Raw genomic sequence first — 12,989 nt, 5'->3', positions numbered from 1 at the left:
GGTCAGATGTTTCGTGGGAATAAATTTGAAGAGTGATCTTTTAAATTGGAATATATGGTAATACGGAGGAAGGACTGCAGAGTTGGATTTGAAACTGTAGTCGGAAGGGGTTATGAATTTGTTGCTTCCCATCACTACCATGTTATAATATTAAATGTCTTTAAATAACTTGTGCACAATTCACTGTAGAATAAAACTCTCTGATGTATGCTAGGTGTTTTTCATCACTCAAGTGCGTAAACGGTTGCAAGTTCACAGTAACTGTTGTTCTTTGCTGAGATCCTAGTGATAACACTGGCTTTGCCTGACTAAGCACCTGAATATTGTGGAATTTCATGAATTTGCTTCTCCAGTTGCTTTTTCCATTCTCGTTCATGTTAACTTTCAACCAAATGAACAATTACTCCATAGGAATTGAACTGTTTGAATACCAGCATTTGGGTGTTGTTGATGGACTGGCATTTGGTTTGGCTGCCACAGACTGGATTTATGTATTGTCTACACTTTGTTCTTGAAATTAGTTTCTGAGGAAGTATGGCATTTGGATTGAATTTTGAAGCCCTAGATTGTATTCCTCTCGGGACCACCAGTGATGCAGCATAATGGGGATGTACAAAAAATAAAATTCATGTATAAAGATCCTGCTGAACTGAATCCATGTCTGGTATATTGATTTGTTACTGCTGATGGTGATTGTTGTAAGGTTTGAAACTGGCCTGTTTGACAGACTTGGCCAAATTTAAGGTAATTTTAATGAAACAGTAACAAATGGTCAAAATTGGCATGAGAGCACTTGATCAAAATCTGTTTGGTGTGATTGGGCTACTGTTGCTCAACTGAGATTTAAATTTAATCTATAATTTCAAATCACAGAATTCTATCTACAGTTCTTTTGCTTCTGACCGGAAATTGCGTGGAGGAGAACAAACTGTAAATGAGCTAAAATCTTGTGGCGTATGCTGTGAGCAGTTCACAGGATTATCTTTCTGTTCCATTGCTGATATTCAGGTTCCTTTTGGTTCACTTACTGTCTTTGGGCAGGCTGCACATGAACTCCTTGCTGCAAAAGCCATCAGGTTTCAGTGTGAAATTTCATACTGCTTAATGGCTAAATTAGCATTTTATACCTGGCCAGTAAGCTTCATCTGTCTCTTGTAGCCATATAATAGCTACAATTTCCATGCTAAAACATTGCTGTAACTCTACTGTGAACGCAAGGCTGTGTAATGTGTTAATCTCCACAACGGAGGAGAGAGAATTAAGCTGGGTTCCTGCTCCAGTTGTTCAAAACTTAGTGTTCTGGTATGGCTGAGGACAGATTCAGTCTTGGTTGCAATGTCCACATTTCTGTGGTGACTATCTAGGAGAGGTGAGGAGAAATTTGCAGCATGTGCACTGCTATTAACCTGGCTCATTCACTGTTTATACCAATAGGTTGCAGTGGGTTTTGTTTTTACTTGATTGTTGGGGGAGAAATTAAAACTCTCCTTTTTAACTACACTTGGTTTCATTTGTTGTGGAAATCATCTCATTCTGGATGATTCCTAATCAACTGTTGATTTGCTTCTACATGGCTGCAGCCAGGTGAGTACAAAGATCTGGTCAAAAATAAAATGTTTTTGAAATTGTGTGCAAGACACAAAACAACAAGTTATTGGTAAGGTGTTGTTGAGCAAGTATTGACGTGCTAGTAAACTTTTTATTTTAATTTAAAGCCCGCATTCCATAATGCAGAATATCACAAAAATGGAGATCTGCTCTTTTCACCTCGGTGGCTATACCTCAGCTGGATATAATGCTGTGATTGTGATGCAGCTAATCTGAATACAGGGACACTACCTGACTAGGAGGGAGGTATTTGATTGGTTGGATGGAGAATTGCTCTATTGCCATAGCTACAGTGTACACTGAAGAATCCTAAACCTTGGCAGTCATGGCCCAAAGCTGATTGACAAATGGGAGTTGTAAGGTGGCATCTGGAGAGTGATTATTGGCATGTTCTATCTGGCTAAATTCCTTGTAGAATAGACATTGAATATGCAACTTTAGTATAGTGTCTTACTTCTAAGAGACATTTTAAAATGGTCTAATCCTGAAGACACAGTATCTCATTTGAAACGGGGTGAAATGTCAAATTGTGGGGTCTTGACATTCTTTATTTGGTAACTTATTCCAATTTGCAGTTGATTTTAATACGTCATTTGAGAGACCTGATTTGGTAATGTGTTCGTAATCTTGTCAAATATATTACTAATGTGACTATCATTAGTCTGTATTTCAAGACTCATTTGATTTGGAAACCAGATGTTGTCTTTTATTGAGTACTAACACTTCTTGTTCTCCTTCTGCTTGCTGTTACAATGTAAATTCAGCTTTTGAAATAAGGTCACCTTTTGTGATTCCCACTGCCTAGTTTTAAACTACATTTAAATCTGGTTGATTCAGACAATTGTTCTTCTGAATCACTGCAGTTTCTAAAACCTTTGTTATATTGTTGGTGCATGTTTTTGTTTTCCAAGATTATTTAGTAGGCTGATCGTTCTCTTAAATTGAACTTGCCGCACTGTTCCATTTTCAGACTAACGAGGTGACAGACAGTGCTTACATGGGCTCTGAGAGCACGTACAGTGAGTGTGAGACATTCACCGATGAGGACACTGGCACACTCGTTCACCATGGTGCACATGATGAGTTGGAGACAGACAGCGCGATTGATGCCACACTGAACTCTGACTTCACAGATACACTTGAAGAGCCAGAAAACAGTGTCGTTTTTAATGGGGAAATCAAGTAAGTGAAATTTCTACTTGAACAGGGACTCTTTGCTTCTATTAATCGATGCTTAGTTCACTGTTCAATTTTAGCATTTTTGATATCCCTTACCTCTGGCAGCTATGTTTTTTTAAAATTCTAGCATATGCTGAAGAACTGCTCATTATATGGGAAATAAATACAGGTTTAATGAAATCCACAGCTGTTCACTCTGGGCATGAGTGGGCTGCACATTGGTGTAGACTCATGGGTCACTGGCATTTTACATCCTCCATCCACATCCAAACATGTCTAAGTATAAAACCTCCATTTTCCCACAGTCTCCATATGCCAAGTTTTTGCTCAAGTGTTTAACCTGTCAATATCTGTCTATAACTTCACTATCCTCAGCCCATATGTTATACAAACATCTGAACTAGGAGCAGAAACAGGCTATAAAGCCCCCCTCATCTGCTCTGCTGTTCAACAGATCATGAATGATCTGATTGTGGCCTCAACTCAACATACCTGCCTATTACTGATGACCATAGATTTGGCTAACCAAGGAAGTCAATCAACCTGTGCCTTTTCTGATAAAATTAAATGATCTCTGCCTCCGTCACCCTTTCAGGGAAGAGAATTCTAAAAATTCAGACTCTCAAAACAAAAAGTCTCCTGACCATAGTCTAGATGGGCACCTTCTATTCTTTCACTTTCCTATAGTTCAAGTCTCTCCTATAAGAGCAAGCATTCTTTCTGTATCTACCCTGTCCTGTCCCTTCAAGTATCATCTGTCTCAATAGGATTTCTCTTTAATATTCAGAAAAGAGTGGGGTGGAGGCACAGTCTGTCCAACTTATCCTCCAAGATTGTTCCCATTTCCAGGGGTTAGTCAAGTGAAGTTACTCTGAACTGCTTTAAATTACATCCATCCTTTAAATAAGGAGTCAAAAACTGATGATCTTGATTTATGGCTACCTCAATTCTCAACATAACTGTTGTAAAATATTCCTAAATCTGTATGCTCTAGTCAGGCAACCTCCCGTTTCTTTTCTTATCTAAAACTGATATTATCTTTTCTCCCTTGCACTTTGTTTCACTTCCCCTTTAAATTTAATCTACAGTATTTGCTTCATCCACTTCCTGTGTTCTACACTGTAACAATTATTTGGGTAAAGTGGTTTCTTCTGAATGCTTTTTCTGTTTTTAAGTTTTCAATTTCCTTGCAACTTAGTCTCTCTTCCTGGTGTATCTCCTGTAACTAGAACCCACCAACATTTCTCAATGAGCTCCAACATTTCCTCTCTCAACACTGAAGAGCACTTTGAAGATTATGGAGAGAACAATGAGATTGACTTTGCAACCAGTAGTCTCTGTCAGGATGGCAGTAATATCAACGGTCACTTCAATCATTCGTCACTACTCTCTCCCAGGTAAGGTTAGCATTTAATGAATCTTGCTGGATCTGTATGCTGAGGAAAACATCAAATCATTGAGAAACCTGACTTTGGTGTTGGTTCCTCATAGTTACCTCAATTTAGTCATTTTGGTTTAAAGAGTGACTGGTGAACTCCATTATTGAATTTGGAGGTTGCTTTCAGTCAGATTGATTTTTTTTTTGTGCAGAGTTGGATGTGTTTTTGATATTTCTGAAAAGAATGTGTTTAAGTAACAAAGATTTTACAAGTGGGGTGTCCTAGGAAGCAGAAAAAAATTGTCTTGTTTAACCACACACCTCAGCACTGCAATTTGCTGTCATTCTGAAAGTCTTTAGCTGATAAATCTGTATTCCAATCGCTTTTGGAGTTGTATGGAAAAGTTCAATTAATTTCTCTAATTTTCCACTTAATACTTCTGATTTTCTAGTGATAATTTCACTTCAACTTTACAAAGTGTCATTGGGGAAAAGATGCTTGAGTTTTATTGCACCCAGTGTCATAAGCAAATCAATCGCCTGGAAGATCTGTCCACCCGAATCAACACTCTTGAAATGAATAGGTAACTGCATGATTTCTGCTTCATTTACCATGGGACTTTTTTCCTTTTAATTGTGGGTTACCCTTTCCTGGTGCTTTTCTGACAGACTTTCAATTTGTATGGAATTGTTTTAAATGGAACATGTAAACTCTGCGCATAAACTCCTCATAGTGGTACTTCCTAAGAACACACCATCAATCTATAGCATATTTTGCCAAATCCAATCCTTAAGTTTCTGTTCTGGATTTATGTTATGACAGAATATTAAGTTAGTTTTGGGAAACTTGGTCAGCATGGATGTGTTGGACTTGAAGGGTCCACACAAGTATAATTGTTAAACTCTGCTGTTTCCATGCTGTATAACTCCAACTTTAGTTAGAACAGTTCCTCTTATACTTAAATAGCAACAATGAGTTTTTAGATAGTTAAATACAGGCAGACTATTTAAAGTCCAAAGTTACATGCCCAGGGTCAGCATAGACGACAAGAGATGTTTGCTGCAACTGCTACACTATATTTCAAATTATCCCAATGAACTTTACACTAATTACCACCATCTATCAAGAAATTAATGTTCCAAACACTTATCGCTGACGTCTGTAGTCCCAAGACTGACTGACTAGTATTGGGATTTAACTGGGCATAAAATGTATTCTTGTGGTTAGTTGCTGATAAAGTAAGTTCCAGTTGAACAAAATGTGCCCTATGCCAGAAAACTCACAGCTTACGACCTCTGTACATATACCTTTGTACTGGATATCACTAATGTCCATGGTCTCTTAATCTTAAATTTTAAATTGCAGTGATAATATAAAACACAAACAAATATAAGTGACTCTTTCATGAAATGCTTTTGATCTTGATCTGCAATTCAGTGCTGTTGAACAAGCTGGCCTTTTTGGGAACCTGTGTTGATCAGTGAATAGAGGAGTGATGGTTGAATGGGACATAGTGTAAGTTAAGACATGGGCAGCAAGATTTTGGATATTCTTAAGTTGAGGGTAAAACATAAGAAACCTGACAATTATCCATTTATTTGAAAAGAGCAATCCAAGGCAGCAATGTGAACAACAGACATAGATATAGATAAGGAAGAGAGCTGAAGTCCTTCAACCAGATTTTTGGGATCTAGCCAAAAGACTGAAATGAAGGATTCAAAGGAATCTATCTAGCTTAATTAAGCATTAAGGAGTACAGAAATAGGATAAAGTAGAGGATATGTGGCTGGAGAGAATGTACATTTATGGAGGGCTTTAGATTCCTCAATCTAAAGTTACAAATCAGCGAGGCTGGACCAATTTACTAGTATTGAGGAAGATTTAAAACTAATTCGGGGGTTGGGAAGCAAGACGTAGGATTGGAAAAGATCAATAAAATGGACAGAAGATTGGGTGAGAGATGCACTTGAGCAAGAAATAAGGTATTGGTTGGGATCAGATCCAAGACTGGACGTAGAATGATACAAATCTGGCATGGTGAACTACTGATGAAAGTAGCCACATTTAGAGAATGCAAGGGCGGCATGGTGGCTCAGTGGTTAGCACTGATGCCTCACAGCACCAGGATCCCTGGTTTGATTCCAGCCTTGGGTGACTGTGCAAACTCCACGCAGACATTCTCCCCGTGTCTGCGTGGGTTTCCTCCGGGTACTCCAGTTTCCTCCCACAGTCCAAAGATGTGCAAGTCAGGTGAATTGGCCATACTAAATTGCCCATGGTGTTAGGTGCATTAGTCAGATGGAAATGGGTCTGGGTGGTTGCTCTTCGGCGGGTCAGTGTGGACTGGTTGGGCCAAAGGCTCTGTTTCCACACTGTAGGGAATCTAATCTTTAAAAATGGTGATAATGAAACCCCAGTTCAAGAGGCAAGGCTAGTGAAATATTCTGGAACATTTTCAGGGAAGATTGGAAAGAAAGGAGTAATGAGCAGCACTATTGGTTGAGAAGCATATTACACTGCTGGAGATGGTAAACTAAAGGGCTCTCAGCAATAAAATCACTCCATGACTGGGGAAGTTAGAGGTGCAATAGTGATAATGGCCTATACTATTTTTTTGCAATATCAAAATAATTATAGTGTAAAGACCAACAAAGGAATGAAGTTTCTGAAATGTTTATTATCAGGTTAATAAAAGCACATATTAATTCCATTTCTCTTACTTCGGTGCCAATAAAAATGTAGTGTAGAAGGAATGGCTGAAGTAATCAGTACTTTGTCAAAAGAAAAATTGCCCAAGTCATGTTTGAGGAGGAAGCTGTTGCACTGGATGGGCCAACACTTGGAACGCATTTTAGGATGATCAAAGCAATGATGCAAATTGTAGAGGCATGGACTACATATGCCCACATATTTGGCGAGGATTAGATGTCACCGAACCAGAGAGATGTAAATGTTGTGCACCCTTGTTCAAGAAGTGGTGCAAGGATAAATCTGGCAAAAACAACAGGCCAGTCAGGTTCCCTGGGTCAGTTTTCGATCTACTGCTTTTAGTGAACTGTATTAATGACCTAGGTTGGGTACCAGACAATTTCAAAATCTGCAGATGACAAAACTTGATGCGTTTAGTAAACGGAGGGTAAAATAGTGATGAACTTTGAGGACATACACTTGATCTTTTTCTGCTTTTAAAAAAAAAAGTGTATGTCAGTACAAAAGATGCTTTATTGGAAGGTTGACTCCTACCCCCCCCCCCCCACACCCCCATGTTAGGAGTGATTGTGAAATATTACAGAAGGATATTGAAAGCAGCTCAAAATTCTAGAATTCATTGTCAGGCTTATCCTTTTCACAAATGCAATGAGAAACTAGCAGTGCCATCAATATTTGCTCTGTACAAAGCATGTTTAATTGGTTTTCTTTTCCAAACTCTTTCTCTCTCTTACCCCCCTTTTTTTTAGTGCAAATGGAAATTGAAACTGTCAGAAATGAACTAATCTTCTCTGGAAAAGGCTGAACCATTCCCTCAGCTCCAACCCCAAGACAAGTTTTTTGTTTTGTTTCCAAGCCCTTTGCTTTCATATTCATAAGTTTGCAATGAACAAAACTAGCCAAAACTGGATCACATTCAAAAGGCATTTCAAAATGAATTCCAGTGCAAATTTGAGAAGGAATTGAGCAGTGGCATATGGCAGTATGGGCAGTTTTTAGCTAATGTACCCCACACCTACCCAACTCAGTTTCCCCCTCCCATCTTCCCACTCTCCTAGTGTCCATCAGCCCACCTTTCTTCCTCTTCTGCACCCACACCCCATGTTTGTTTTTCTCCTTTTTTAAAAAAAAAATCTTTATTTCTCTTTTTTTTTCCTCCTCCTTTTTTTTCTCCTTTTTTTTCTCCCTCTTTTTTCTTTCCCCCCCCCCCCCCCCCCTTTCTCCTCTTTCTCTTTTTTTATCCCCCCCCCACTTTCTCCTCTCTTTTGGCCACCACTTTAAGGAATTAAGTGTTCTTCTGAGATGACTTGACTAAATGTGCTGCAGAGAAGCCATGGTGACTGCATTTCCGAATCTTAGTTTCCGGCTTCCTCTGTTTCAATCTCATTTTCCTTACCCTGCATCCTGTTGTTCTGCTTTCAGCCCCATCATGAGACTCAGCAGCAAGAAGGTGGCTCGGTGAGTAGAGACTATGGATTGTCCATAAACCTGTTTGTTCACATCTTGTGATTTTAGGAGCGATGTGGCTGTCAAACAGTAAAGGGAGAAGTATTCTTGGGAGTGATATCCCAAGGACACTTTGGGACGGTTGTATCACATGGATTTTATGGGGCTTTTATTGCTCTGCAGCATCATGTGAGAAAGTATGGAAGATTTTGCTGTTGCTTCACACATTTTGCAACCTTTCTCCAAACTTAACTAGCATCATACAGTAAAATGTTTTTCAGTCAGCCTCTGAAAGAGGCAGATAATTATTCCAGGTATGAAGCCTCCAATTGGTCCTATCTTTCAGAAGTTGCAGTCTGATTTGCAATACTTTTCAGCTACTTAAGTGGTTTGCAATTGTTTGGTTTTTTTAAATCTCTGTTCCACACCAAGCTGCTTCTCCCCATTCTGTGTTACCCTATCTACAATATTGGAAAGGATAGTCTGGGGTTCTGGGAGGCTGAAACCCAAAAGCTGATTACGAATCTATTACTGTACTTTAGAATCATTATCAATATACAAACATTTTTTAAAGTGTCATTTGCTGATATGTTGAGATATATTTGCTGCATCAAGCTAAAACTTTTATTTTGATTTGAGGATGAATTAGAGTAGGGTTTTAGCTGCTTTGCTGTGAAGTGCCTGGCACTGCTTGTCACTCCGTCTCTGAACACAAAGGGTTTGTACTGTGTGGTCAGCTGTGGAAATGAGCTTTGTGTCTTTTATACAAAACACTTTGTCTAATTACAGGCACCTCCAGCAGAACAGTGCAGACAGCATTGACAGAATGGAGAACCTACCCACGAAAACCCTAGGCTTTGTCCCCTTGGATCTCACTGATCAGGTAACATTAACTTGAACTGACATTATTCTTAAACCTTTAACTCCAGAGTCCTGAGCATTTAGTATTTAGAGTAACAGTTTTTGAATAAATAGTTGGCTTTGCTGTTCCAAGGGTAGTTGTTTTGGAGTAGGCCAGTGCAGCATCAAAGCCCGGGTTTAGTATTTGCATGAACAGTCTCAAAGCTCGTGGTTGGGAACAGCCAGCTGGCTGAGGTCCAATTTGTCCCTCCTCATTCGACTCTGAGACTTAGAAATGCAGAGATTAGACTTTGTGTGTCGCTTGCAATGAAACTAATGGTTACTGTAATGAGCCACTGGCCCATGTCTGTGCTGTCCACCTACTGAAAATCCCTTGCCTTTCTTTATCACACCTTCTCCCACCATGCCCCCCTCTTTCCCCCCCCCCACCCCCACCCCATGGTGCTGCAATTATTTTCCTTCTCAAAAAAAATCCACCCCATCACTATCCCATGCACTCCTTTTATTCCTCACCTCCACTCTTTCTTTTTTCTTCTGCCCCACCTTGTTCATGCATCCTCTCTCTGATTCCAGGTTATTTTCCTGGAGAAGCGAGTCTCTGAACTGGAGCAGGACAATACGACCAGTGGAGAAATGCACAACCGCCTAAGACAGGAGAACCTGCAGCTGGTACACAGGTAGGACCTGTGGAATCCCACCCTGTTTCTCCCCTCTGGCAGCATCATATACTCAAGTGTGTACTTATCTGAACGGTGCTCTGTGATTACCAGAGAGACTTGTGCATGTTCAAAAATGTGGAGGTGCTGGTGTTGGGCTGGGGTTGACAATGTCAGAAGTTACACAACACCAGGTTATATTCCAGCAGGTTTATTTGAAATCTCGAGCTTTCAGAGCATTTCCCCTTTTGTTGCCTGACTTCTGACCATGCCCAAAGAGACTTGGGGTTTCAGGTGCACAGCTCCTTATTATCCATACCTGTTTGTGACATTTTGATTTAAGAAAGCTAATGGAATGATGGCCTTTATATTTTGAGGGCAAGAGGTCAAGGATGCATGTTTTGCTGCAGTTTTCCAAAACCCTGATTAGAACCCACTTGGAGTACTGTGAGCAGATCTGGGCACCACACCTTTGGAAGGGTATATTCGCCTTGGAAGTACAGTGTAGATTTAAAAGAATGACCTGTACTTCAGGGATTAACGGATGAGGAGATTACGCAAATTATGCCTGTTTTCTCTAGAATATAGAAGGTTGAGGGCTGCTCTGATTGAAGTCTTCAAGATAGTAACAAGAAAAGACAGTAGTTAAACTATTTACACCGTCTTTTGGGGATCCTAGACAGCGTAGTCTAAGAATTAGGACCAGACAGTTCAAAAGAGATGTTGGGAAGCACTTCTATGCACAAAGGGTCGTGGAGGTTTGGAACTCTTCCACAAATGGTAGTGGATGTTGGATCACTTGTTAATTTTAAATCTGAGCTAGATTAATTTTCGTTAAGCAAATGGATATGGGCCAAAGGCAGATATGTAGCATTTAAGATGCAGATCAGCCATGATTTAATTAATTAAATGGCCAGCTCTTAAGAAAACATCTGGCCTTTAACCTTTAACTGGAAAATCTAACAAAACAGCCTTCACGTTGACTACTGAGTTTGTATGTTTTCCCCCAAGTGCTGGAGTGTAATAAATGCTTGATTGAACTCCTTGAAACCAATTTGTATTTTTAAAAGATCCAGTCATAATTTGACCAAGAGCAGGGATTTACTGTGTTAGCTGAAGTACCCTTTGATTTCTGGTTTCCCTCTTTTCAAGGACTATTTATTTGTTGGATTTATGCATTAAAATTAAACTTAATATTTTCACGTCCTGATATTGAAGCTGCGTTTGAGCCACAGGTGCATTATTGTAAACTAGAAGGCCCCACTTGCTTCAGAGGTGCCTGAACAGGTTGTTTTTTTTTCTAAATCTACAACAATGCTTTTCAGATGCAGTCACTATTTTTCACACTATGATGATTTGAAGTCAAGATCCCTTGGCCAGTAAATGTACTGAATGATCTATTAATCTTCAGTGTATTTTCCTGGTAATTTTATTCTGGATTTTTTTTTTAACTTTAGGCTGTGAAGTACCCAGAAACATTCCTCTTCCCTACAGCTGTGGCACATCTATTGCTTTACTGTACATAACTTGCTGACAACTGATACTGAAAATACATGCTTATGCTGGTTTAGGATTAAACTTTCTCCAGTTTAACCAGTCTTTAGTATTAAAGTCACTTATTGTCCCCTTGTGACTCTGAATAGGGCAAATGCATTGGAGGAACAGCTTAAGGAGCAGGAGACCAGGTCTGAGCAGATGTTACTGGAGGAACTTAAGAAACAGAAAGAAAATCTGAGCAAAGTGGAACGAGAACAGGTCATTGAAATTGAAAGTCTGCATACCAGGTAAGAGAGAGAGACCTGTCACCAAAAGCATATGTATCCCTGTGGCCAAATGTATCATGGCAGAGACCATATATTTAATAAAATAGGAATGGGCTTGTCTTTCATACCAGAATTTGTTTTGGGCTGGAGGTTATTGGTTACTGACACCAGCCATTTTTTTGTCAGGAAAGTTAAATCTTGTTCACCCTGCGCCAGTTTCACCAGTCACTTGAAAGGGTAGCATGATGCTTCACTGGTTAGTACTGTTGCCTCACAACACTAGGGACCAGGGTTTGATTGTAGCCTTGGTGAGTCTGAGTGTGTAGAATTTGTACTTGCCCCCAGTATCTGTGTGGGTTTCTGCCAAGTGCTCCCATGCAAGTTAGGTGGATTGGCCATGCCAAATTGTCCATAATCTCCATAGAATATGAAGGCTAAGTGGATTAGTCAGTGTAAATGCAGCGTTACAAGGTTGGTTTGATCTGATCCTTAATAGGCTGAATGGCCTTTTTCTGCACTGTAAGACTTTTATAAAAGAGTCCAGACTTTGATTTTCCAGTCAGCCAGACTGATGGCCTGGGCTAAGAATGCTATCATAAGGATCTCCTACAGCAATATTCTGCCCATCAGGTGTTCTACAATAGGAGCAGAAATTAGGCCATTCAGCCCATCAAGTCTGCTCCACCATGGCTGATAATTTTTTCTTTTCAACCCTATTCTTCTGCTTGCTTCCTGTAACCGTTGATCCCTTTGCTACTCAAGAACCTATCTATCCCTGTTTTAAATATACTAAATGACTTGGCCTCCCCAGCCTTCTGTGGCAATGAGTTCCATAGATACACCACACTCTGGCTGAAGGATTTTCTCCTTCTCTGTTTTAAAAGGTCTTCCCTTTACTCTACTCTACTCTAAGGCTGAGCCCTCAGGTTGTAGTGTCTCCAACCAATGGAAACATCTTCCCAACATCCAGGCCATTCAGTATTCTGTTTGTTTCAATTAGATCACTTTTTTTTTAATCCCCCTCTCCATCGAGTATAAACCCAGAGTCCTCAACCGTTCTCATGTTAAGGTTTTCATTCCTGGAACCATTTTTGTGACCCTCCCTCTGAACACACTCCAAGGCCAGAACATCCTCCCTAAGATATGGGGCCAAAACTGCACACAATACAGAGGAACCTCGATTAACCGAATAACAATTATCTGAAGGAGATCTTGAGGTCCCAACAGAAACATTGCATCAATGATGTGTTTCCAACATTGATTGCATCTTTGTTTATAGTGATTAAAAATGAACTCTACGTACTGAAATGCTGCCAAGAACAGCCCTGGACACTGGGAGTCCAGGCACTGTTTCCAAATGACTGATCTTGAGCGCTCGCTCTCTCAGG

At 39.9% G+C, this 12,989-nt stretch overlaps 1 protein-coding gene across 1 annotated transcript in view; it reads left to right on the top strand.

Annotated features, from left to right (window-relative positions):
- The window catches only part of rab11fip3 (RAB11 family interacting protein 3 (class II)), a 118,543-nt gene that overhangs the window by 99,210 nt on the left and 6,344 nt on the right, over positions 1 to 12,989 (top strand). Inside the window, exons 4-10 of the mRNA XM_072559659.1 lie at positions 2,579 to 2,790; positions 4,017 to 4,184; positions 4,618 to 4,749; positions 8,298 to 8,333; positions 9,111 to 9,204; positions 9,756 to 9,859; positions 11,482 to 11,622. Coding sequence (XP_072415760.1) covers positions 2,579 to 2,790; positions 4,017 to 4,184; positions 4,618 to 4,749; positions 8,298 to 8,333; positions 9,111 to 9,204; positions 9,756 to 9,859; positions 11,482 to 11,622 — 887 coding nt within the window. The remainder of the gene's footprint in view (positions 1 to 2,578; positions 2,791 to 4,016; positions 4,185 to 4,617; positions 4,750 to 8,297; positions 8,334 to 9,110; positions 9,205 to 9,755; positions 9,860 to 11,481; positions 11,623 to 12,989) is intronic.

The sequence above is a fragment of the Chiloscyllium punctatum genome, chromosome 40 (genome assembly GCF_047496795.1).
Source record: "Chiloscyllium punctatum isolate Juve2018m chromosome 40, sChiPun1.3, whole genome shotgun sequence".
NCBI classification, from domain to species: Eukaryota; Metazoa; Chordata; class Chondrichthyes; order Orectolobiformes; family Hemiscylliidae; genus Chiloscyllium; species Chiloscyllium punctatum.
Note: the sequence above shows the minus strand (reverse complement) of the source record. Positions and strands in the feature narration are given on the sequence as shown.